The 27,911-nt window shown below is 47.0% G+C and overlaps 1 protein-coding gene across 3 annotated transcripts in view; it reads right to left on the bottom strand.

The window, feature by feature from the left end:
- The window catches only part of IFT80 (intraflagellar transport 80), a 543,739-nt gene that overhangs the window by 479,834 nt on the left and 35,994 nt on the right, over window positions 1–27,911 (bottom strand). For all 3 annotated transcript variants that reach the window (XM_069213254.1, XM_069213255.1, XM_069213256.1), the window contains exons 2-3: window positions 11,248–11,356; window positions 342–562 (exon numbers count right to left, since the gene is read on the bottom strand). In XM_069213254.1, coding sequence (XP_069069355.1) covers window positions 342–562; window positions 11,248–11,282 — 256 coding nt within the window. In that variant the 5' untranslated portion in view covers window positions 11,283–11,356. The remainder of the gene's footprint in view (window positions 1–341; window positions 563–11,247; window positions 11,357–27,911) is intronic.

Here is a 27,911-nt window from a genome sequence, read left to right as displayed (position 1 = left end):
TTTTGTAAGCGTTTGTAGAAGATTTTGAGAGACTTCTAGAAAGCGTAACTAAGATGTTATAGAGTTGGGGTCTTTTACCATGCATTTGCAACCATCACTATTAATTCATCACAACTATCTGATCCCATTGCCTATATATATATATATATATATATATATATATATATATATATATATATATATATATATATATATATATATATTACATTTTGAGCATGCCAGTTCACGTTTTTTATGCAACATTTGTTTTGTTTACAAAAACACTACTGTGCAAACTGCAAGGCCTACTTGGAACTAATCAGTGAACTTCACTTGCAAACATTATTTTGGAAAATACCTACCATCGGAACTTGTGAGTACAAACATTTCTCCTTGGGTCTGCTTCTTTGCATTTGTCTTGGGAAACCAGTGGAAATCTATTGGATATATATCTTCTGGAAGTTTAACCACTTGTACTGTCTCACTGGTTAGCAAATTCCATTTCATAATTTGATGATCATCGCCACAAGAATATAGCTCATCTGCTGTGGTCCATCCAACACAGCTCACCAACTCCTTATGTGCAATGGTGTTAAGAAATATTTTACTAATTCAAAACAAGCAGGTTTTATAGATATTAGGAGGAAAGGAGTAATGACCTCTGCAACACAAAAAGCATTTACAAAATTATTCTGCTCTTGATCTCCTAGAAAGATATTTTGCAGTTACAGAATTTTAGCATACATGTCATATATTTATATACACGTTTAGCATATATATATATATATATATATATATATATATATATATATATACACACACACACACACATATATATATATATATATGTATATATATGTATATGTATATATATATATATATATATATGGAAAATGTGTTATCTGCAGTGTACATCTGTTCGTGGCATTAGTCGCTGCAGATTCACATGCTTTGCATAGTCCGCCGTCTGGTGTTGGGTCGGAGTGTTACAAGTTGTTTTTCTTCGAAGAAGTCTTTTCGAGTCACGAGACCGAGGGACTCCTCCTCCTTTGGTTCCATTGCGCATGGGCGTCGACTCCATGTTAGATTGTTTTCCCCGCAGAGGGTGAGGTAGGAGTTGTGTATGCTAGTAATAGTGCCCATGCAATGGAATGAATAAGTATGTACAAAATGAAGATTAAAATAATATATTTACAAATGTTGAAGATTACTTCCAAACGGCTACAGGCTCCCGGGGAGGCGGGTGGGCGCATGTGAATCTGTAGCGACTAATGCCACGAACAGATGTACACTGGGTAAGTGACATTTTCCGTTCGGTGGCATGTGTAGCTGCAGATACACATGCTTTGCATAGACTAGTAAGCAGTTATCTCCCCAAAAGCGGTGGTTCAGCCTGTAGGAGTGGAAGTAGTTTGAAATAAAGTTCTTAGTACAGCTTGACCTACTGTGGCTTGTTGTGCAGATAACACATCTACACAGTAGTGCTTAGTAAATGTGTGAGGCGTAGACCATGTTGCTGCCTTACATATTTCGTTCATTGGAATATTTCCTAGAAAGGCCATGGTAGCACCTTTCTTTCTGGTTGAGTATGCCTTTGGTATAATAGGCAGCTCTCTTTTTGCTTTAAGATAGCAGGTTTGGATGCATCTAACTATCCACCTGGCTATACCTTGTTTTGATATTGGATTTCCTGTATGAGGTTTTTGAAATGCAATAAATAGTTGTTTTGTTTTCCTAATTAGTTTTGTTCTGTCAATGTAGTACATTAGTGCTCTTTTGATGTCTAATGTATGTAGTGCTCTTTCAGCTATTGTGTCTGGCTGTGGGAAGAACACTGGTAATTCTACTGTTTGATTTAAGTGGAACGGTGAGATAACCTTTGGTAAGAATTTTGGGTTGGTTCTTAGAACTACCTTATTTTTGTGTATTTGAATAAATGGTTCTTGTATAGTAAACGCCTGAATTTCACTTACTCTTCTTAGAGATGTAATGGCAACGAGAAATGCAACTTTCCACGTTAGGTATTGCATTTCGCAAGAATGCATGGGTTCGAAAGGTGGGCCCATGAGTCTTGTTAAGACAATATTGAGGTTCCATGAAGGAACAGGTGGTGTCCTTGGTGGTATAATTCTTTTTAGTCCTTCCATAAACGCTTTTATGACGGGTATTCTAAATAGGGAAGTTGAATGAGTAATTTGCAGGTATGCAGATATTGCTGCGAGATGAATCTTTATGGAAGAGAAAGCTAGATTTGACTTTTGCAAATGTAGTAAATACCCTACTACATCTTTTGGAGATGCATGCAATGGTTGAATTTGATTATTATGACAGTAACAAACAAATCTTTTCCATTTACTTGCATAGCAGTGTCTAGTGGAAGGTTTTCTAGCTTGTTTTATGACCTCCATACACTCTTGAATGAGTCCTAAGTGTCCAAATTCTAGGATTTCAGGAGCCAAATCGCTAGATTCAGCGATGCAGGGTTTGGATGCCTGATCTGTTGTTTGTGCTGTGTTAACAGATCTGGCCTGTTGGGTAGTTTGACATGAGGTACTACTGACAGGTCTAGTAGTGTGGTATACCAAGGTTGTCTTGCCCATGTTGGTGCTATCAGTATGAGTTTGAGTTTGTTTTGACTCAATCTGTTTACGAGATATGGAAGGAGAGGAAGAGGGGGGAAAAGCGTACGCAAATATCCCTGACCAATTCATCCATAGAGCATTGCCGTGGGATTGCCGGTGTGGGTACCTGGATGCAAAGTTTTGGCATTTTGCGTTTTCTTTTGTTGCAAATAGATCTATTTGAGGTGTTCCCCAAATTTGGAAGTAATTGTTCAGGATTTGGGGGTGAATTTCCCATTCATGGACCTGTTGGTGATCCCGAGAGAGATTGTCTGCTAGCTGGTTCTGGATCCCTGGAATAAATTGTGCTATTAGTCGAATGTGTTTGTGAATTGCCCAATGCCATATTTTTTGTGTTAGGAGACACAACTGTGTCGAGTGTGTCCCCCCCTGTTTGTTTAAATAAAACATTGTCGTCATGTTGTCTGTTTTGATAAGAATGTATTTGTGGGTTATCATGGGTTGGAATGCTTTCAATGCTAGAAATACTGCTAACAGTTCTAGGTGATTTATATGTAACTTTCTATTATGTACGTCCCATTGTCCTTGGATGCTGTGTTGATTGAGGTGTGCTCCCCACCCTGTCATGGAAGCATATGTTGTTATCACGTATTGTGGCACTGGGTCTTGGAAAGGCAGCCCTTTGTTTAAATTTGTACTGTTCCACCATAGAAGCGAGATGTATGTTTGGCGGTCTATCAACACCAGATCTAGAAGTTGACCCTGTGCATGTGACCATTGTGATGCTAGGCACTGTTGTAAGGGCCGCATGTGCAATCTTGCGTTTGGGACAATGGCTATGCATGAGGACATCATGCCTAGGAGTTTTAATACAATTTTTGCATGTATCTTTTGATTTGGATACATGGCTTGTATCACCTTGTGAAATTTTTTAACCCTTTGTGGACTTGGAGTGGCTATCCCTTTTGTTGTGTTGATTGTCGCTCCTAAGTATTGCCGTGTTTGACACGGCACAAGGTGTGACTTTGCATAGTTGATGGAGAAACCCGGCTTGTAAAGGGTTTGTATAACATAATCTGTGGGGTGTGAACACTTTGTTAGCGAGTTGGTCTTGATTAGCCAATCATCTAGGTACGGGAACACGTGTATTTGCTGCCTCCTGATGTGTGCAGCTACTACTGCTAGACACTTTGTAAAGACTCTTGGCGCTGTTGTTATTCCGAATGGCAACACTTTGAATTGGTAGTGTATTCCTTTGAATACGAACCTTAGGTATTTCCTGTGCGAGGGATGTATCGGTATATGGAAATACGCATCTTTTAGATCTAATGTTGTCATGTAGTCTTGCTGTTTCAGCAGTGGGATTACGTCTTGTAATGTCACCATGTGAAAGTGGTCTGATTTGATGTAGGTGTTTAGTGTTCTGAGATCTAATATTGGTCTTAGAGTTTTGTCTTTTTTGGGTATTAGAAAGTACAGTGAGTAAACTCCTGTGTTCTTTTGTGGACCTGGTACTAATTCTATTGCGTCTTTTTGCAGTAATGCCTGAACTTCTAGTCCTAGAAGGTCTAAATGCTGTTTTGACATATTGTGTGTTTTCGGTGGGACGTTTGGAGGGAGTTGGAGAAATTCTATGCAATAACCATGTTGGATAATTGCTAAGACCCAAGTGTCTGTTGTTATTTCCTCCCAAGATTTGTAGAACTGGCTTAGTCTTCCCCCCCACTGGTGTTGTGTGAAGGGGTTGAGTGACCTGTGAGTCACTGCTTGTTTTGAGGGGTTTTCGGACCTTGAAATTTTCCCCGGTTTCTTGGGAATTGGCCCCCTTTGTATTGGCCTCGAAAGCCTCCCCTTTGGTATTGTCCCTGGTAGGTAGGCGGTGTTGTTTGTGAGGTGCTGGCTTGTGTGGCTTGACCTCGAAACCCTCCTCTGAAAGTGGTTTTACGAAATGTGCCAAATGTGCCTCTGCCCTGCGGGGAATAGAGTGTGCCCATGGCTTTAGCGGTATCAGTGTCTTTCTTTCATTTTTCAATTGCAGTGTCCACTTCTGGGCCAAACAATTGTTGTTCATTGAACTGCATATTAAGCACTGCCTGCTGTATCTCGGGTTTGAAGTCGGATGTGCGCAGCCATGCGTTCGTCCTTATTGTTACAGCAGTATTTATTGTTCTTGCAGTTGTATCTGCTGCATCCATAGAAGAACGGATTTGGTTGTTGGAAATGTTCTGTCCCTCTTCAACCACTTGTTTTGCCCGTTTTTGGAATTCTTTTGGGAGGTGTTCGATGAGATGCTGCATCTCGTCCCAATGGGCTCTATCGTATCGCGCTAGGAGTGCCTGCGAGTTGGCGATGCGCCATTGATTTGCAGCTTGTGCTGCAACCCTTTTCCCCGCTGCATCAAACTTGCGGCTCTCCTTGTCAGGAGGTGGTGCGTCGCCTGATGTGTGTGAGTTGGCTCTTTTACGAGCTGCTCCTACGACAACTGAATCTGGTGTCAGTTGTGATGTAATAAAAGCAGGGTCTGTGGGCGGTGCCTTGTATTTCTTCTCCACCCTTGGAGTTATTGCTCTGCTTTTCACTGGCTCCTTAAAAATTTGTTTAGCGTGCCTTAGCATCCCCGGGAGCATAGGAAGGCTTTGATAATTGCTATGGGTGGATGACAGGGTGTTAAAGAGGAAGTCATCCTCGATAGGCTCTGAGTGCAGCAATACATTATGAAACTCTGCTGCCCTAGCTACCACCTGTGCATATGCCGTACTGTCCTCAGGCGGTGAGGGCTTAGTGGGGTACGACTCAGGGCTATTGTCTGATACTGGAGCGTCATAGAGATCCCATGCGTCCTGATCATCTTGGCTCATGGTGGTATGAGCTGGTGATTGTGGCGGAGTCAGTGCCGGTGATATATGAGTTGTTGGTGGTGGAGAGGGTGGTGGAGTTACCTTCTTTACCACTTTTGCTTGTGGTGTCTTGTCTTGGTTTTGGAAATCTAGTTTTCTTTTCCTTCTGATTGGGGGAAGTGTGCTGATCTTCCCTGTCCCACTTTGTATAAAGATCCGCTTTTGTGTGTGATCTACGTCTGTTTCTTTTAATTCCTCCTCAAATCGGTGTTTTTGTAGTTGGGAGGACAGCGATTGTTCCTCTGAATAGGAACTGGCTTTCGGTTCGGTTGCTGGGCGTTTTGGCACCGAAACCGTGCCTTTTGTTATTTTCGGCTCAGACGAGATTTTCCTCTTTTTCGGCGTCGCACCTTCTCGGTGTCGACCATCTTTGGTGCCGCTATCTCTGTGCCGAGCAGCTTCGGTGGCGATGTCTCTGTGCCGAGCAGCTTCGGCGCGCTATCTCGGTGTCGACCCTTTTCTGTGGCACTTTCTTGGTCCCGAGATTGCTGCGTGCCTGTGTCTCGACCGGAGTCGGACGATCTCGGCACCATCTCGCCCTTCTTCGGTGCCGATGGACGGTCACCTACTTTATGGGTTGAGCCATGGCCTGTTGGCAGTGGCGTCCCCTGGGCTTTGTCTTTTTCCCTGTGATGTTTGTTTCGACGTCTTACTCACGGTTTCTTCGACGTCTAATTCTTCGGAATCTGATTTGTGGATGGAGAATGCTTCTTCTTCTCCCTCTTCCTCGAACCTTTGTTGTCCTGTCGGCGTGGACGCCATCTGTAACCTTCTGGCTCTTCGGTCTCGGAGCGTTTTCTTCGACCGAAACGCTCGATAGGCCTCACACGTCTCTTCTTTGTGCTCGGGTGACAGGCACAAGTTACAGACCAAATGTTGGTCTGTATAGGGATATTTACTGTGGCATTTAGGACAGAATCGGAACGGGGTCCGTTCCATCAGTCTTGATGTTGCACGCGGTCGGGCCGACCAGGCCCCGACGGGGGATCGAAATTACCCCGAAGGGCTACCGGAGCTCTTCTGGATTCGGTGTCGACTCTAATCTAACTCGATACCGAACGAAACAATACCGACGAATTTTCCATTGATTCTGACTAACTTTCCGACCCGAAACACGGAGCGAAAAGGAACACGTCCGAACCCGATGGCGGAAAAAAAAACAATCTAACATGGAGTCGACGCCCATGCGCCATGGAACCAAAGGAGGAGTCGTCCCTCGGTCTCGTGACTCGAAAAGACTTCTTCGAAGAAAAACAACTTGTAACACTCCGACCCAACACCAGACGGCGGACTATGCAAAGCATGTGTATCTGCAGCTACACATGCCACCGAACATATATTTATATATTGTTAGCCTTGGCATCATTGGCATGGTCTCCCCTAACTGTTTGCCGCTACTTCCCAGGTTGTTTCTGTGTGCTGGACTCTGTTTTTGCTGTTTTGTTTGCTCTGGACACTTTACCACTGCTGACCAGTGCTAAAGGGTAAGTGTTCCCTTTCTAAATTATATGTGTACATTGGCTTATCCATGATTGGCATATTTGATTTACTAGTAAGTCCCTAGTAAAGTGCAGTAGAAGTGCCCAGGGCCTGTAAAGCATATCTACTAGTGGGCCTGCAGCACTAGTTGTGCCACCCGCATTAGTAGCCCTGTAAACATGTCTCAGACCTGCCATTGCAGTGTCTGTGAGTGCAGTTTCAAACTGTCAATTCGACTTGGCAAGTGGGCCCACTTGCCAGGCCCAAACTTTTCCTTTTTATACATGAAAGGCACCCCTAAGGTAGACCCTAGGTAGCCCCATGGGCAGGATGCAGTGTATGTTAAAATTTGGGATATGTACTTATGTGTTTTACATGTCCTGACAGTAAAAATACTGCCAAAATCGGTTTTCACTGTTGCAAGGCCTATCTCTCTCATAGGTTAACATGGAGGCTGCGTTTAACTATTAATAAAGCTCAGATTCCCTTTGGGAGCAGATAGACATGGGGAGTTTGGGGCTCTGAACTCACAATTTAAAAACACATCTTTTAGTGAAGTTGTTTTTTAGACTGTGTGTTTGAAAATGCCACTTTTAGAAAGAAGGCATTTTCTTGCTTAGACCATTCTGTGACTCAGCTTGTTTGTACATTCTCTGTCTGGGTCAGTTGGGCTGTTTGCACCTCTCCTCTAGACAGTGGCACAAAGGGAAAGGGAAGGGCGGGGGATGCCGGGGAGCAAAAGAACACCCAAGCAGCACTTCTGCCTCTTACCGCAGTCCTCCCAGTCCCGTTCGGCCGCTTGGCTCCCTGCATGCCGGCTCCAGTCCATATCTCATGGTGTTCCTGGCTCTCGCCTGCGACTCTCGCTGTTCTCGTAGTTCTGTGGTTCCCGGCTGCGGTTTTCAGCGCCGGCTCCGGTTTGCGTCTCGCGGCACCCGTGGCACCCAGCCGCGGCACTCGTTGCCCCCGGCCACCCTGCTTTCTCGCGGCACTGCGCCGCAGCTCTCTCGTCTGCGTCGCGGCGGCCCAGAACAGGAAGGAGTGGCCGTGAACTGGAAGCAGAAGCAGAATCCACAGATGGAGTACAAGTCCGACTACATCTCAGTCACGGGTCTGCTAGGTAATAGATTTCCCTGCACAAAGGGAGCTGGGGTGTAGCCTGCATATCCTGATGGGCATCTGGGCTGAAGGGAGGGGAAGAGTGGTCACTTACACCTGAAAGGACAGTGCCTGCCCTCACACAATGCAGTCTCCAACCCCCTGGTGTGTGTCTAGGGCCTGGCCTGGGCAAGGCAGGATCTTGAAAACAACACACTTCTCTTTGAAGTAGGCCTACTTCAAAGGCATAAAAGTGGTTTAAGAAGAGCAACCAAAACTCCTGAAAATCAGATTACTTCTGGAACCAAGAGGAACCTCTTCCAAGGAGAAGAGCTGGAGAAGATGGATGAGGAGTAGTGCCTCTTTGCCTGTGACTGTGCTTTGCTGGGTTGGCCTGCAGTAGCTGCTTCTGCTTGAGAGAGGACAATGACTGACTTTTGTGTCACTTTCCACTGGTGAAGAATCTCCAAGGGCTTGAACTGAGCTTGCCTCCTCTTGTTGAAGTCTCAGGGGCATCAAAGACTGCTCTCTGCCAGCACCTGGGCTTTCTGCTGAGTCCTGCCTGCCAAGTGGTCCCCTAACCTGTCTCTGGGCGCTTGAAAGGTGTAGCTGGTGAAAAAGGACAAAAATCCACACAAAGACTGCAGTGCGGGGAAACTTTTGACACACCACCCGCCTCGTGGCTGGAAAACGACGCGTTGCTAGCCTCGTGGCTAACATCGATAGCTCCACCTCCATCGTGGCTGGAAGATCGATGCAACACGGCTGGAGAAACAAGGCACAACACCTGCAGCATCTGCTGTTAATGACGCAAGCCCCCACGCAGTGCAGTTTCTTGACAACGTGCTACCGGATTTTGACAACATCGCTGGGCGGGGAAAATCAAAGCAAAGCCTGACCGGACCCAAAGTCCCCCTTCAGATCGATGCATCGCTCTCTTGTGGGAGAGTAGAAATGACGCACCCCGACCCGACCGAAGGAGGAACAACGTACGTTCTCGATTGCGAGTGAGAAATCGACGCATTGCTGGCCTTTTCCGATGCACACTCGCCCGTGCGGCTTTATTATTACGCTACCCAGGTACTTTTGTGTGCTAATAGCGTTCTCACTGATTTCTAAAGGATTTAGGACTCTTAGGCCCTCATTACAGCCCTGGCGGACGGGGGAGAAGTGGCGGTAATACCGCCAAAGGCCAGCGGAAAAAAAATGTAATTATGACCATGGCGGTTACCGCCATGGTCATCCGTCACTTCTCCACTCCGACCGCCAGGGCGGTGACAACCGCTGGGCTGGAGACTTCGGTCTCCAGCCCGGCGGCCATCACCAGACCGCCGGCAGCATCACAACCCTGCATACCGCCATGGATTTCGGGTGATTTGGAACCGCCACGAATTCCATGGCGGTAGGCACTATCAGTGCCAGGGAATTCCTTCCCTGGCACTAATAGGGGTCTCTCCCACCCCCCTCCCCTGAGTACTCCCCCCAGACCTCCAACGTCCCTGCCACCCCCCAAAGGTGGCAGGACCCCTCTCCCCACCCCTACCCCCAACATGCACATACACACACTCCCTCCCTACCCCCACCATGCACAGACACACACCCCTACACGCACACATACACTGCAACAACACATACCTGCACACATACAGACGTGCACACAGACCGACCCGCACACATTTCCCATAGACACAACACACCACCTGCATGCATACACGCACTCACACACCCCCTCTACATACTAACACGCACACCCCCATGCACGCACACAACACACAACACCCAGCCACCCCCCTCCCCTGACGGACGATCAACTTACCTTGTCCGTTGATCCTCCAGGAGGGGATGGAATCCATGGGGGCTGCTCCACCACCAGCACCCCGTCACCAGAACACCGCCACACTGAATCATGAGACGTGATTCGGTCGGCGGTGTTCTGACGACGGGCGGTGAAGTTGGAGCAACCTACACTTCTCCGCAGACCGCCAGTATGGCTGCTGGTGGCTCTCCGTCCGAAAAAGGACGGAGGGCTGCCGCAGTCATAATACGCTGTGCGGAAAACCGGCTGCACTGGCGGTCTTCAGCACGGCGGATCCTCGGCGGTCTTTGAAAAAGACCGCTGAGGGCGAAATGAGGGCCTTATTCTTTTTAAAATTCATATCTTGACTTGTGTATGTTGGGTTTTTGTCTTTGGTCTTGTTTTGATTAGATAAATATTATCTATTTTTCTAAACCTGTGTTGTGTCATTTTGTAGTGTTTTAACTAAGTTTTAGTGTGTGTTGGTACAAATACTTTACACATGGCTTCTGAAGTTAAGCCTGCCTGCTCGTGCGAAGCTACCAAGGGGGGGTAAGTGGGGGATAACTGAGGGTGATTCTCCTTTACCATGACTAGAGTGAGGGTCACTGCTTGGACGCAGGGTAACCTGACTGTCAACCAAAGACCGCATTTATATATATAAATAAATATTCTCATTACATTCTAGTGCTTTAAAGAAAAAAATATTGGCTATTCTCTCATCATCTGTAGAGCGCATTTTGGTTCTTTAATGGTATAAGACATTACTTATTAACTTTTTTACTTTTTTGGATCCCCAGTGAATCACAACTACAAGCTGGGGACTATCTCCTAAGCAAATTCTATGAATTGAAACTCAAATATTACACAAAAATTCAGAAAACAAGAACACATCAAACCAGTACCCAAATGTGAAATACTTTTAGTTCATAAACAAAAAAAGTTACAAAAGATCAACATTTCTATAAAATGAACTGATATGCTAGACTTTAAGAAATAATTTTGTTGTTGTACTTTAATCCATACTTTTTTTTGTTGGTGCATACCAATGCTTCAATTTAGGCCACCAATCATACCTACTACATTTAGTTGGATATACTTGTGTGACGTGGATTCACAGGTGTTCAGGGACCACAGGTCAAGAACCACTGGTTAAGAAGACAGCAAAATGCTAGCAGTTCAGCTTCTACATAGATACAAACATTTCTCCAAATATATGAATCGCAACTTAGAGCTATATCATACATGTCTGACTCGTGATTGTGTTCAGTGAAATTATATTATTTCAATGACCAGCTGTTAGAGAAAGTACTATACACTTCTAGGGACAAAAAAACTAAATGAAGTGGAATAGCTTCTTAACAAAATGAAGTGCTGCAAGTCCAAAATGAATGTTTTTGAATTTGAAAGGATATGTTTAGGTTCCTTTGAAAGTGTTGTTTTTAATCTCATTTTCCAACTTCTCGGATTTCAACTAAGCAGATCCTGGGAGAAAGTAAAAATGTCCTTCTTCTCAATTGTGCTGTCTGAAAAAACAAAAGAAAGAAAGGATACATGTTATCCAAACAGGTAATCAAATAATATAGTGGAACAGAGGCTTCTGTCATTTGCCCAGTGTTTCATTTGTGCAGCTGCTTGCATGTGGTGGGGCTTGGTGCTCATTTTTGAGCAAGGACTTAATTTTCCCATAAAAAGAGAGAGAGAAATGCAGAAACTGGAAAAAAACGATGAAGAGGAAAACAGGGAACTTTAACAAAAAGAAAAAAGCACAAATGAGAAATAACTAGCAAAACTAAGAGATAAAGAGACAGGCAGTGTCGGTGGTAGAAACAAAGTCATGAGGAGAAACCAGGAATAGGCAGGCTTGATAATTTGGAACCTTATACTTATTAGTATTTTATTTTTATTTTTATAAATTAAGCAGTGCATTTACCACATACACTATGGCACACAGAATTGGCTAAGCTTGATTAAAAAATACATGTATGTGAATGTAAAACATCCACCGACAGTACATGTAATTGACTAAAGCCTGAGTTGGTCCCTCAGAGTCCACTATGGTAATTGATCAGGGCCCCGCACAACACTGCACCCTGAATATCGGCATGGCTGTCTGTCTGTCCAGGGCCTGGAGTAAGCTAACAAGACGAGTGGGGATGTGTGTGTACTGTACTCCTCTACCCTGCCCCTCTGACAACACCCTTGGATATGAGTCACAAATGAACCAAAGATGATGGCCCAACTGACAATAATCAATTATATATCTCTGGGATTTTTTCCAGGTATGTCCTTTGCACGCCACTAGGTATCTTTCTATACTAAATGCTTAGCGAAGGGAGCACTGCGCTCAGTCACTCCCGATTTTTCAACGGCGCCCGTACCCTGTAACACACTGAAGAAACCTATAATGGCTACATCTACAAAGGAATTCTTCTCTACACTGTACCATACAGAAATGGGGGAGTTCCCACGCACTATGCAGGGAAGACAATCTCTCTGGGAGGAGGAAATGGAGCTTGAAATATCAGACCTAATGGGAAATTTTGCTTCACACAAACAGGCATAATGGCACCAAGCAGTGGACTTTGTATCATTCATTAGGAAATGCTGCAGCATGCTTATTACACGCCATGCTCCTTACAAAAACGGCGTGTGTGAGGAGTTCTGGGTATGCTAAATGCAGACAGCAGCGGGGCAAATTTCTTGCACATTGCCTGGCCTTGCTCCGGTGTTCACTCCTACTGGGAAGAAGTCTACACAGTGTAAACCTCATTGATTGGTCATGAAATAACCCGAGATCCAAGGGTAATTATACTTGTATGGGTGTAGGAGGCTCCTGTTACTCACAGGAGGTACATAGCCTTGGTATTATTGCAGGTGAAGAGGTTGGTGGCAGGTGGCTGAGAGAGAGGGATGTCCCCTAAATATAAGGATTGGCCTGATATACTGATACGTAGTAATGACCAAAGTTAAATTTATGCTGCTCTGCCACCTGTATCATCCGGCCCAAAGGGTATCTGGGGTTTACTTGAAGCTTTCCTGCCATCTTCATCCCCTGAAATTTGCTGAGTTGGGCTTTTGCTGTTGTAGTCTTTCTCAAGGTGGCATGGACATTGATGCATGGCCACAGGGCCTGTGGAACATCATTGCTCTGCTTCTGTATGGTTGGATTCGCTCTGGAAACCGCATGAAAAGAAATTGCCGTAACAGACTTTGTTACGGTCAGCACTTTCACATGATTGTACTGCAGAACTGAAAATGCCCTCTCACCACAAACAGAATATAGTGGGTTTATGGAAAAATCATAGGAGGTTGGGAGTATGTGTGTAGTGGAGAAGAGATATGCATGGGTCTTCGCTATCTACAATAATATGCTTAGCATGTGTCATTTGTTAAGATGTTTAGAAAATTATAACAAAAATCCTATACATACTTGAGCTGGTGGAAAACATCACTACTGAAAGAGCTGCTAATTTACTTATTTAATCCCGGACGACACAGAATAAATTTACCCAAGATCACCTAGAGGTTTCTTGGGATCTAAAACTCTCAGATGAAGTACATTGCTGCTGCTGAATTACTCTGCAATCCAGTTCGACGTTCACTGAAGGCTAACGCAAGTGCACAGTCACCAGTACGGTGATGCGGGAAAAAATTGTTAATTAAAAACCTATCCTGTGGGACATGATACACCTGGTAGAAGAGGGAGAAGTCAGAAATTAATATTCAATTTTTATGGCACACTTCAAACCCAACAGTTTCTCTGTGCTAATACATATTGCTGAATTACCTTTGTTTAGAGCTAGTCTTGTCTTATAGGTACCTAGCTCCTGAGCTAGTTGGTGCTTGAGGTGGAAATGGCATATTTTCTAGATTACAAACTAACATTGGAGCAAATGATTGCTTGTGGAATACCTTTGCGTTGAAAAGAAAAAAAAGTACAGAGATTTCATGAATAGTGAAGCGTACAAAAATAACTTTATTGAGTTATCGAAGCCTGAAAATAAGGTGGTGGTGTAAAGACTTGGGGAACTACTTTTTCAATAAGACAAGAAATTAAGTGTTGCTAGTAACTTCTGAATAACTGGGTTTTGTAGACAGCCAGCAAAGGGTGAAATACATTTGCCAATTTACAGTTGTTATTGATAGTTGTTGCCTGAACACAATGGATGATTCCGGCGTGCCTGAACAGAAGCAGGAAGATATTCTTCACTTGGAAAGACAGTCTGGAGACAGCCCAGAATGCTTTCTGCAAAAAAAGCGCAGGACTCTCCCTTCAGTGCGCTGTGTGACGGGAAGCTAGTAAAGCGAACGGAGGGCAGAAACTAAATGCTCTTGACTACTCATATTATGTTGACCCAAATGTTTCTTTAACAAGCTAATAGATTCTGGGACATGCGGTGTTAGTTCAGCCAGTTCAACCGAACTAACTGGACTACAAAACCAGATCGTAAAAGGAAAGCCACAGTCAAATGACGCGGCGTCATGCGGCCTTGTCTACTTAACTAAGTGTCCAACTCTCCTAGCTTTATTGTTTTCGCCTTAGCTGCATTTTCTGGGGGTGAAGATGTCGGTAAATAGGTAGTTAGAATACTATTGTTAGCACCCCTCTACCCTTCGTAGAATTACAGAGCACTGCAAGAACCAATAACCCTGAGTCTGACGTGACGTACATGCTTGGTGATTGCTCCAACACAGTCCATGAGTATTTTTATTATCGCTGTAACGAATAAGTTACTTACCTTCGGTAATGCTTTTTTTGGTGGATACAGTAACTACTTGTGGATTCCTCACCTAAAGAATTCTCCCCTCGCGCCAGCCTCAACGGAAATTTCTTCTAGCTCTGCACGTCGAAGATGACGTCACAAACGCCCGACTCCACGCGACGCCGTATGACGACATCCAGGCAATAAGAAGCCCTCGTCGACATGCAGACGTCAGTTATCACCATTTTTAACGTGCCATAGAGGCAAACAGGTGAACATTGATCTCAAAGAGAACATAGTCATATCAAATTAAATGAAAACACAACATTTATTACAATAAAAATAAAATTAGGTAACAGTAATAACTGCTCTATATGAGAGTAAAATATGTCAGTCAAGTCCAAACATGTTTTCCTTGAACTATCTACATTAGAGAAAGATATGCATATATACATACCACAACTATATACATGATTCAGGTGTATACATATATACAAGACAAAGGATGCTCACCCATGGATTTCATGGTATGACCAGAAGGCAGCGGGGAGGCGGGTGGGACCGTGAGGAATCCACAGGTAGTTACTGTATCCACCAGAAAAAGCGTTACCGAAGGTAAGTAACTTATTCTTCTGATGGATACACCTACCTGTGGATTCCTCACCTGAAGAATAGAGTCCCAAAGCAGTACTACCTCCGGAGGTGGGTGCCCGAATGGTCAAACCAAGAAATCCTGCAGCACCGAGTGAGCAAAATGGCCATCCCTCCTAACCTCAGAATCCAAACAGTAAGGCTTAACAAAAAGTATGGAGGGACGCCCAAGTCGCCGCCCTGCAGATGTCAGCCACAGGAACACCCCTAGCCAAAGCCGAAGAAGCAGCCTTAGCTCTGTTGGAATGGGCACGAAGCCCCACAGGTGGTTCTTTCTTCGCCAAAGAATAACAGATTTTAATACATAGAATGACCCACCTGGATAGCGTTCTCTTGTGGACAGCTCTACCTTTCCTCTTCCCCACGTATCCAACGAAGAGCTGATCATCTTGCCTGAACTCCTTCGTCCTGTCGACATAGAAGCTCAGCGCTCTTCGTGGATCCAGCCGGTGGAGCCTCTCTTCCTCCTTGGATGGATGAGGTGGAGGGTAAAAGGAAGAGAGAGTAATAGACTGCCCCAGGTGAAAGGGTGTAACAACCTTCGGGAGGAAAGCCGCCTTGGTCCTTAACACCACTTTGTCTCTATAAAAAGAAAGAAAAGGGGGCTCTACACTAAGAGCCTGAAGCTCACTGACCCTTGTGGACGATGTTATGGCCACCAGGAACACAGTCTTGAGAACTAGCAACCGCAAAGAGCAAGAATACATCGGCTCAAAAGGGGACCCCATTAAAAATGTTAACACCAAATTAAGGTCCCACTGAGGCATAACAAATGGTGATGGTGGAAATTTGTTAGTAAGCCCCTTAACAAACCTTAATACAATAGGAGACTTAAATAAGGAAGGCTGATCAGGAAGGCACAGAAAAGCAGACAGTGCAGATAAATATCCCTTGACTGTGGTAACCGCACAACCTTTCTGTGCCAGGAAAAGAGCAAATGACAATATGTCAGACAAACGAGCCTTTAAGGGATCAATTCTGTTCTCTCCACACCAGCATACAAATTTAGCCCAACGACTTGCATAGATTGATTTGGTGGAGTGTCGCCTGGCCGATAAAATAACATCCACCACTTCTGGTGGGAGAGAAAAAGCACTCAGATTGCCACGTTCAATCTCCAGACATGAAGGTGCAGGCTCTGGAGGTGGGGGTGTAGAATCTGCCCCTGCGACTGTGAGAGGAGGTCCACCCTGTAAGGGAGACGGAGCGGAGGGCACTGAGAGAGTTGGAGAAGGTCTGAATACCACACCCTTCTTGGCCAATCCGGAGCTATTAAGATGACCTGGGCTCGGTCTTGGCGGATCTTCCTCAGAACTCGAGGAATCAAGGGTATGGGAGGCAACGCGTAAAGCAACTGACCCTTCCAGGACATCTGAAACGCGTCCCCCAAAGCTCCTTGCACCGGATACTGGAGGCTGCAAAATAGCAGGCACTGCGCATTCTCCTGAGTTGCAAACAGATCTATCTGTGGATATCCCCACATCTGGAAGATGTACAGAACCAGATCTGGATGAAGACGCCACTCGTGGTCAACCGAGTTGCGCCAACTGAGAACGTCCGCACGCACATTCAGAGCCCCGGCCAAATGATGTGCTACCAAGCAGATCTTGTGGTCCTGAAGCCAGGACCAGAGTCGAAGAGCTTCTCTGCAGAGAAGGTACGATCCCACTCCTCCCTGCTTGTTGATATACCACATCGCGGTAGTATTGTCCGTTAGGATCTGGACTGACTGACCGCAAATGGAATGGAGGAAGGCCTTGAGCGCCAGATGTACTGCCCGCAATTTCAACAGATTAATGTGAAATCTCTGTTCCACTGGAGACCAAAGGCCTTTGACCTCCAGGTCTCCCAGATGAGCTCCCCACCCTAGAGTGGAAGCATCCGTTACCACTGTGACCACTGGTGGCGGTAGCGAGAAAGGCCTTCCTTGTGACAGGTTGCCGACCGCTGCCCACCACTGAAGATCCACTGCAGTGTCTCTGGAGATCTTTATCGATTCCTCGAGATCCCCTTTGTGCTGAAACCACTGCCTGCGGACGCACCACTGAAGAGCCCTCATGTGCCAGCGTGCATAAGTGACCAGCAGTATGCAAGAAGCAAACAGACCGAGCAGACGAAGGACCTTGAGGACTGGAACTACCGCTCCATTTCGAAACATTGGAATCAGCGCCTGAATGTCCTGAACCCGCTGGGGCGGAGGAAAGGCCCGATTCAATGTCATGTCCAATACTGCCCCTATGAACAGGAGGCATTGAGAGGGCTCCAGGTGAGATTTGGGCACATTGATAGAAAAACCCAGGTCGTACAACAATTGAGTTGTCGACTGGAGAGGACGCCGCACGAGCTCCGGAGTCTTGGCTTTGATCAACCAATCGTCCAGATAGGGAAACACCGCTATCCCCCTTCTTCTGAGCTCTGCCGCAACCACCACAATCACCTTTGTGAAGACTTGAGGTGCTGAAGTAAGACCAAACGGGAGGACCGCAAACTGATAATGCTGCGATCCCACCACAAACCGGAGATACTTCCTGTGCGATTTGAGGATCGGAATATGGAAATATGCGTCCTGCAAATCGGCAGACACCATCCAATCTCCTTCGTTCAACGCCAAAAGAACCTGTGAAAGGGTCAGCATTTTGAACTTTTCCTGCCTGAGGAACCAATTCAAAATCCTCAAGTCCAGAATTGGTCTTCACCGACCATCCTTTTTGGGGATCAGGAAGTACCTTGAATAACAGCCCTGACCCCTCTCCTGCTCGGGAACCAACTCCACTGCGCCCTTTGCCAATAGTGATAACACCTCCTGTTGCAGTAACAGAAGATGGTCTTCCGAACAGAAGGATGGGCGGAGAGGGAAGGGAGGAGGGAACTCCCGAAAGGGAAGAGCTTACCCCCTCTTCACAATGTTGATGACCTAAGAGTCTGTTGTTATAAACTCCCACATTGGAAGAAAATTAGCAAGTCTCCCCCCTACTGGAGACAAGTAGACAGGGAGTGGTGGAGGACTAAGGTTGCTTTCCCTGCTGTACCCCTCCAGAGGAAGAGGAAAAGGCAGAGTGCTGCTGGGTGGCTCCTCTTGTACGGACTCTGCCCCTGCCCCTGAAGGATCTGTGTGTCAGGGAGCTTGCAGTTTGTTGTGGTCCTTGAAATCTGCCATGAAAGGAGGAGCCACGTCCAAAACCCCTAAACCTCCTATAAGATCTAAAGGAGGAGGAGGAGGAGGCAGCTGATTGAAGTCCTAGCGACCTCGCTGTGGCTCTGCTCTCTTTAAATCGTTCTAGAGCAGAATCTGCCTTCGTTCCAAAGAGTTTTTCGCTATCAAAGGGCAGATCAAGGAGAGTCGCCTGCACATCCTTTGAGAAGCCAGAGGAACGTAACCAAGATTGTCGTCCGGAAACTATGTACGTGCCCATAGCTCTTGCCACTGAGTCCGAAGTGTCCAACCCAGACTGGATCACCTGGGTCACCGCCGCCTGAGCGTCCATCAGTAATTGTAACACTTCCTGTGACAAGTTCGGATGGCCTTTTGCTTCCTCCATAAGGGCATGAATATAACGTCCCAATATGCAGTTTGCGTTGGTTGACTTTAAGGCCATACTACATGAAGAAAAGGCCTTTTTGGCAGATAGGTCAATTTTCTTCGATTCCCTGTCCGCAGGAGTTCCAGGAAACAAGCCAGGAGAGGACCTGGAAGAACAGGAGGCCTAAACTACCAAGCTCTCCGGTGTTGGATGCTTGTAGAGGAAGACAGGGTCACTAGGAGCCGTCCGATAGCGTCGTGCTACCACCCTGTTGACAGCTGCCAAAGACACAGGTTTCTTCCAAATGTCTATGATAGGATCTAGAAGAGCGTCATTAAAAGGCAAGCGAGGCTCTGCCGTCACAGAAGTTGGATGTAACACCTCTGTCAAAAGGTTCCTCTTCACCTCCGCAGCCGGAAGAGGAAGATCTAAGAAGTCTGCAGCCTTCCGTATTACCGCATGAAAAGACGCAGCCTCCTCAGTATACTCCCCAGGGGAAGCATCGATACCACTTGCAGTATCCAGTCTCGAAAGTCACCGGAAGGCTCCAAGATCTCACCCTCTTCCAGGTGTTGTCTGCTGTATTCTTCCTCTTCCAGAAGGCGCAAAGCCAGACGTCTGGATAGAAGTCTAGACTTGAGAACCGGCGTCGATAAGGCGTCGGCCGACGCCGAAGATCTTCGTCGGTGTCAAACCTCAGATCCATCCGACGCCGGACCCTCCGGCTCCACAGGAACCTTGACTGTGGATTGGATCCGAGACGAATCCATCGGCGCCGTAGCAGGTGTAACAGGTCTCCTAGGCGACGTCAAGGGCATCGGCGCCGCTTCGGCTGCAGCAGACAAAAATGGTGTGAAAGGTGTCGGCTTATAAGACGCCGGGACACCCAAAATAAAGGCCAAAGGGCCGGACTGACCTGCTTGTCCTCCCACCCGGCGCCACAGGATCCGTACCTGGCGCCGGGAAAACCAGGTATTGCTGTTGCACCGGCATAGATGCCGTAGATGGGCCAGGCAACTCCTGGCTAGGAGAACCCTCTGGCCTCTGAAGAGGCTCTACCTCGAAAACCGACCCTGGTGAAGTCGGAGTCGTAGGAGGTGGAGGGGTGACGGTCGGGCTAAACTCCCACGTCGGACGGCGCCGAGAGTCACCATGGCGATGAAGAGCCCTCGTGGATCTTGAAGAGGACTCTCTCCGATGACACCTCTCCTTCTTTTTCTTGGAACGGGCCAAGAACAATTTTGCCTCTCTTTCCTTGAGTGCCTTCTGGTTCATGCGCTGGCAGTAGCCGCATGACTCGACCTCATGGTCGGAGCTAAGGCACCAGAAGCAATTCTCATGGGGATCGGTAACCGACATTCGACCCCCGCACTGGTTACAAGGCTTAAAGAACGAGTTACTTACCTTCGGTAGCGACTTTTCTGGTGGATACATTAGCTACCTGTGGATTCCTCACCTAATGAATACTCCCATGGCGCCAACATTCGACGGAAATCTTCTTCCTAGCTCCTGCACGTCGACGAGGACGTCACATTTGCCCACGCGACGCCGTCTGACATCATACAGGCAATAAGAGGTCCTCGCCGACGTCAGTACCAACATTTTCTACGTGCCTGAGAACAATAATCCCATGTAATGAAAAATAAAGGCAACATTTCATAACATCGCAAACTACACATCATTGCAAGAAGATGGCTATAGATTTAATAAAACCTTTTTTTTTTTTTTAAACAATACATATATACACTAAATATGTATATACACAAATAAATATATATATATACAAATATCCATATATACATAATCTACACCAGTCCTCAAAACCAAGAGGAGCACACCCAAGGATTACTTGGTAAGACCAAAAAGGCACGGGGAGGCGGGTGGGACCGTGAGGAATCCACAGGTAGCTAATGTATCCACCAGAAAAGTCGCTACCGAAGGTAAGTAACTCGTCCTTTTGATGGCTACAACTACCTGTGGATTCCTCACCTAATGAAGAGAGTCCCAAAGCAGTACCACGCCCGGTGGTGGGTGCCTGTATGGTCAAACCAAGAAATCCTGCAGCACTGACCGTGCAAAATGGCCGTCCCTTCTGACCTCAGAGTCCAAGCAGTAATGCTTCGCAAAAGTGTGAAGGGACGACCAAGTTGCGGCCTTGCAGATGTCGACCACAGGAACACCCCTAGCCAAGGCCGAAGTGGCCGACTTAGCCCTGTTGGAATGGGCTCTAATACCATCAGGAGGATCCTTCTTTGCTAAAGAGTAACAAATTTTAATGCAAAGAACAACCCACCTGGAGAGTGTTCTCTTGTGGACTGCCTTTCCTCTCCTCTTGCCCACGTATCCGATGAAAAGCTGATCATCCAGCCTGAAATCCTTCGTTCTGTCTATGAAGAAGCTTAACGCCCTCTTTGGGTCCAAGCGATGAAGTCTCTCTTCTTCCTTTGAAGGATGAGGTGGAGGATAGAACGTGGACAGAGTAATTGTTTGAGCCAAATGGAAGGGTGAAACAACCTTCGGAAGGAAAGCAGCCTTGGTCCTCAACACCACCTTATCCCCATAAAAAGTTGTATAAGTGGGTTTTACCGATAAAGCCTGCAACTCACTCACTCTCCTTGCAGATGTTATGGCCACCAGGAAAACTGTCTTAATAAATAAGAACCTTAATGGACAAGAATGCATAGGCTCAAAAGGGGACCCCATAAGGAAAGTCAGGACTAAGGACAAATCCCATTGAGGCATAACAAAAGGTTTGGAGGGTATTTATTCATAAGGCCCTTCAAGAATCTAAGTACTATAGGAGATTTAAATAACGATGGTTGGTCTGGAAGACAAATGAAGGCTGACAAGGCAGACAAGTAACCTTTAATAGTAGCCACTGCACAACCTTTCTGCGCTAAAGACAAAGCAAAAGATAAAACATCCGACAAATGAGCGCCTAAGGGATCAATCTGTCTCTCTCCACACCATAACACAAATTTAGACCACCTATTAGTGTAGATAGTTTTAGTGGAGTGTCGCCTGGCCGCTAAGATAACATCCGCTACATCAGGCGGGAGAGAGAAGGAACTCAGGTTGCCCCGTTCAATCTCCAGGCATGTAGGTGCAGACTCTGGAGGTTGGGGTGTAAAACCTGCCCCTGCGACTGCGAAAGGAGGTCTGCCCTGAGAGGGAGACGGAGCGGAGGGCACATTGAGAGTTGGAGAAGGTCGGAATAACACACCCTCCTTGGCCAATCCGGAGCTATTAAGATTACTTGGGCCCGGTCTTGGCGAATTTTCCTCAATACTCGAGGAATCAAGGGTATGGGGGGGGGGGGAACGCGTAAAGCAACTGGTCGCACCAGGTTCTCTGAAACGCGTCCCCTAAAGCCCCCTGCACCGGATACTGGAGGCTGCAGAATAACGGACAGTGCGAGTTCTCCAGGGTCTCAAACAGATCTATCCGAGGAACCCCCCACAATTGGAAGATTAGACGGACTTGATCTGGATGGAGACGCCACTCGTGGTCGGCCGAGAAATGGCGACTGAAACCATCCGCACGTACATTCAAGACTCCGGCCAGATGATTTGCTACCAAGCAAATCTGATGGTCCTTTGCCCAGGACCATAGTCAAAGAGCTTCTCTGCAGAGAAGGTACGACCCTACGCCTCCCTGTTTGTTTATATACCACATCGCGGTAGTATGGTCCGTCAGGACCTGAACCGACTGACCGCGAAGGGATGGGAGGAAGGCCTTGAGAGCCAGACGTACAGCCCGCAACTCCAACAGATTGATATGAAAAATCTGTTCCTCTGGGGACCAAAGCCCTTTGATCTCCAGATCCCCCAGATGAGCTCCCCACCCTAGAGTGGAAGCATCCGTTATGACCGTGGTCACTGGTGGCGACTGCGTGAACGGCCTTCCTTGCGAAAGATTGCTGCCCGCAATCCACCACTCCAAGTCCACAGCAGCATCTCTGGAGATCTTCACAGAACCTTCGAGATCTCCTTTGTGTTGAGACCACTGCCTTCGGAGGCACCACTGAAGAGCCCTCATGTGCCAGCGAGCATGCGTGACCAACAGTATGCAGGAGGCAAACAGACCGAGCAGACGAAGGACCTTGAGGACTGGAACGACCGCTCCACTTCGAAACATTGGAACCAACTCCTGAATATATTGAATCCGCTGAGGCGGAGGAAAGGCTCGATCCAATGTTGTATCCAGTACTGCCCCTATGAACAGGAGGCGTTGAGAGGGCTCTAGGTGAGATTTGGGCACGTTCACCGAAAAGCCCAGGTCGAACAACAACTGGGTTGTCGACTGCAGATGATGCAACACAAGCTCCAGGGACTTGGCTTTGATCAACCAGTCGTCCAAGTAAGGGAATACTGCTATCCCCTTCCTTCTGAGCTCTGCCGCAACCACCGAAATCACCTTCGTGAAGACTCGAGATGCCGAAGTAAGACCGAACGGGAGGACCGCAAACTGATAGTGCTGCGACCCCACCACAAACCGGAGATACTTCCTGTGCGACTTGAGTATCGGGATATGAAAATAAGCATCCTGCAAGTCGACAGACACCATCCAATCTCTCTTGTTCAACGCCAACAGCACCTGAGCTAGGGTCAGCATCTTGAACTTTTCCTGTTTGAGGAACCAATTCAAAATCCTCAGGTCCAGAATTGGACGCAATCGACCATCCTTCTTGGGGATCAGGAAGTACCTTGAGTAACAACCTTGACCCTTTTCCTGCTCCGGAACCAACTCCACCACGCCCTTTGAGAGGAGGACTTGAACCTCCTGTTCTAAAAACAGGAGGTGTTCTTTTGAACAATAAGATGGGCGGGGCGGGATGGGGGGTGGAAACTCCCGAAAGGGAAGGGTGTAGCCTTTTCTCACAATGCTGATAACCCAAGTGTCTGATGTAATAGCTTCCCACTTGTGAAGAAAATGCAGTAACCTTCCCCTTACAGGAGAGGAGTGAGTGGGAATTAGTGGAAGCCTAAGGCTACTTCCCCTGCTGCACCCCTCCAGAGGACGAGGAAGAGGCAGAGTGCTGCTGAGAGGCTCCCCTGGTGCGGACCCTACCCCTCCCTCTAATTTATCTAAAGGTGAGAGAAGAGGCAGGTTGTTGGAATCTCCCCCGAAAGGAAGAGGAGGAAGAGCCACGTCCAAATCCACGAAACCTCCTAAAAAACCTGGAGGAGGCAGAAGAAGCAGCTTGCAGTCCTAATGACTTGGCTGTGGCCCTGCTTTCTTTAAACCTTTCCAAGGCCGAATCCACTTTGGCCCCAAAAAGTTTGTCCCCATCAAACGGGAGGTCCAACAGGGTCGACTGCACGTCCGAAGAGAACCCTGAGTTGCGAAGCCAAGCCTATCTCCTCGCAACCACCGCCGTGCCCATCGCTCTAGCCACTGAGTCAGTTGTATCCAACCCAGATTGGATAACCTGGGTTGCAGCAGCCTGAGCATCCGACACGATATTCAAGAGTCCTTGGGGAAGCTCTGTATGCGATGATGTTATTTCATCCATAAGAGCATAGATGTACCTCCCCAAGATACATGTAGCGTTGGTGGACTTCAATGCCATGCTACAGGACGAGAATATTTTCTTCGATTGTGAGTCCAACTTTTTGGAGTCTCTGTCCCCCGGCTCTGTCGGAAAAGATCCAGGCGCAGATCTAGCAGAACAGGAAGCCTGGACCACCAAGCTCTCCGGCGTAGGGTGTCTGGACAGAAAGCCAGGGTCAGATGGTGCAGCCCGATACCTCCTGGCCACAGCCCTATTAACAGCCGACGAAGATACCGGCTTCTTCCAAACCTCCAATACCAGATCAAGCAAAGCCTCGTTAAATGGTAAAAGAGGCTCTGCCGCAGTAGAGGCCGGATGTAGGACCTCAGTTAATAAATTCTGTTTCGCCTCCGCTACCGGCAAAGGCAGTTCGAGGAAGTTAGCTGCCTTTCTTACTACAGCATGAAAAGTGGCTGCCTCCTCAGTATACTCCCCTGGAGATGACAAGTCCCACTCAGGGGAAGTATCCAGCCAACTAGCTGTATCCAGTCCATGAAGACCCTCGCCAGAATCCTCAATTTCTCCTTCCTCCAAGACCCGTTGATATTCCTGTTCCTCCAAGAGACGGAGAGCACGTCTCCTAGAATGTAGCCTCTCTTCAATACGCGGCGTCGACATGGCATCTGCCGAAGTCGAGGAATGACGCCGATCGCCGGACCCATCCGACGCCATGTCCGGCGCCACAGGAAGCTTCGACGCCGAGCTAGGAGCCGGATGAAGAGAGGTGCGTCTCGGAGTCTCAGATGGTCCTGTCGGGGTCACTGGCCGAAACCCCGAAGTCGATGGGATGGAAACCTCCGGGGCCGAAACCTCTGGAGACACCGGAGCGGACACCGGAGCCGACACCGGCGCCGAGCCCACATTCCCCAAGGGGAGAAAGGGCATGAAGGATGCTGGCCGTAGCGGTGCCGGAGCACCCAAGGTGAAAGCCAACGGCCCCGAAGGACCAGTCGGAGCACCGCCTGGAGCCATCTGCTGGAAGATGGTAAACATTGCATTCAAAAATGCGGTATTATCGGCTCCAGGGGCAGGAAAAGCCTGATACTGGGGTGCCTGGATCGAAGGCGACCCCGACGCCAGCCTCGACGTCTGCGACACCGGAGAGAACACCTGAGGCTGCGTCACTTCAACCACTGAAGATGTCTGCCCAGGCGAAATCGGCGAAGCTGGAGAAGGCAACGGCGTCGATGGATGTGGAGTGACTGTGGGACTGACCTCACAAGTCTTTCGATGCCGAGCCGAAGGCGACCTCGATCGAGACCTCTCCTTGCTCGAATGGCGCCGTGAATCCCTACGGCGCCGGGAGTCTCGATGACGCCGATGAGACTTCGGCGAGGAGGACTTCCTATGATGTTTCTTCTCCTTCCTTTTTGACTTCGCCATGAAGAGCTTGGCTTCTCGCTCTTTTAGGGCTTTCGGATTCATGTGTTGACATAAATCACATGTTGCGACGTCGTGGTCGGAGCTTAAGCACCATAAGCAGTCCGAATGTGGGTCAGTAACGGACATCTTGCCCCCACACTCCCGACAGGGCTTGAAACCAGACTTCCTCTGAGACATAGTAACCTCAGAGAAAAAACACGCAGCAGAAAAACACACTGTAACTTCGAAAGCAACAGTAGCTCCCTCGAAGATAACCGTTTCGAATGCACGGAAAAAAGGGAACTGACGTCGGCGAGGACCTCTTATTGCCTGTATGACGTCAGACGGCATCGCGTGGGCAAATGTGACGTCCTCGTCGACGTGCAGAAGCTAGGAAGAAGATTTCCATCGAATGCTGGCGCCATGGGAGTATTCATTAGGTGAGGAATCCACAGGTAGTTGTATCCATCAGAAACTGGATTTCCTTGGTTGCGACATTGTAACCGTCGATACGCAACTGTAGCTCCCTGTGAGCCTCGAAGAAAAAACGTTACTCGGAGGCACGGAAAAAAGGGAACGGACGTCTGCACGTCGAAGAGGGCTTCTTATTGCCTGTATGACGTCATACGGCATTGCGTGGAGTCGGGCGATTGTGACGTCATCGTCGATGTGCAGAGCTAGAAGAAATTTCCGGCGAGGCTGGCGCGAGGGGAGAATTCTTTAGGTGAGGAATCCACAGGTAGGTGTATCCATCAGAAATATAGAACACTCACACCATTAAAGTTATCATTTAAAGGCACACGGCTTGATTGCTACAGCGTTGCCTTTTGTTTCGTTAAGCTCTTTTCTTACTCCACGTTTGATTATTGCATCAAGTCAGTTTAATACCTTGTGCTCGATTGATATCTGATGCCCTTTCAATCAATCAATCAATCAATCGATTACAAAGAGTTTACCCGTAGGTCAGGCTTATTGGGTGGTATCATGTCCTCTACCGGCAGGACGCTTTCCGGGTTCGCCCCAATAGCCAAACATCTTAGCATGTTGTATGCTCGTACGGTAACCTGTTTCGGTCTTCTATTTGGAAAAATCGAGAAATTTGGGTGGGCTTCACTAGAAGAGAAAAGTCTCGCTGAGTTCTGATCTGGAGTCGTAGACAGTAGCAGAACCCAGAGTAAAGGACAAGAGTTTGAATTCAAAGTACATTGGATTGCTACAATTGTGATTTAGTGAATGTGAACTTTTAAATGTAAAAACAACACTGGAAACTGGCAAGTGGTTTTTGCATGTATCCTTGTACTGCTTATTTCGATGTGACAGGTCTTCGGCAAAAGGGATTTCATGGTTTGGGAGAGAAAGAATAAAAATGTGTGGCGTCATCATCAAAAGCACACTGTCTATCGCTGCTGACCATTGTATCATTACTATGAGACAGTGTTGGAATTTAATGTGCAAATATATTTCTGAAAACACGAAAAATGAATATTTTTTCTTTTCATTAGGAATAAAGGCAGTTTTTAGAGCATTAAACATCAGGGGGCTTGGAATAATAACGGATGAGCCAGCCTCAAACAAAACTGGGACAATATTTACATGTTCAGAAAGTCACTCATGCATTAGTTATCGTGTGAGAGTCACGAAAACGAAGATGAGAACGGCGTGTAGTTTAAAAACGGGGAAAGCTAGGAGGACAGGAACTGACTGCTTATCTTTGGCAGATAGAAGGTTCTGGAATTCTACAGGAAGCCACTGGAAGTTATGCTGTGGTATATTCTCCACGGAAAATGCTATTCTCCGCAGGTTCCATTTTGTTTTGTGGAGTACCCAATATTATTAGTTACTGAACTGAAATGTTCTAAGGCAGGCGGAGGGCCAGCTTGTGAATAGCACTGACCAGCACCCTGGGCTTGACCCTCTCTTGCAGTGCACCTCAGCATAAAGAGGAAAGGCAGGACAGAGAACGTGTTATAAATCCTCCTTGCTCCAATGCTTTGGACGACTGGTTGTCTATTGAATTCTACTTTCGGAGACACTTTCCTAGGTAGGGCGTAGATCTAGTTGAGTTTTTCAAACATGCTATTGATGTGAACTTATTTGCATTTGTAGCATGACTTTGACACTGAAGTGACCTTCGTGAGATTTTTTTCATCTTTCATTAGTTAGTTGGCGACAGCTCATTTGTAATATGGACTTTACATCCTACTTCGACCATGCCTATCTGTAGTGTAATTACTGTGTTCACAAACTAGAAAATATTGCTTCAAAATCTGAGAAAGTCAATCTGTCT

Source organism: Pleurodeles waltl, chromosome 11 (assembly GCF_031143425.1).
Source record: "Pleurodeles waltl isolate 20211129_DDA chromosome 11, aPleWal1.hap1.20221129, whole genome shotgun sequence".
Lineage (NCBI taxonomy): Eukaryota > Metazoa > Chordata > Amphibia > Caudata > Salamandridae > Pleurodeles > Pleurodeles waltl.
The sequence above is the reverse complement of the archived record's forward strand: the minus strand, read 5'-3'. Positions and strand labels throughout refer to the sequence as shown.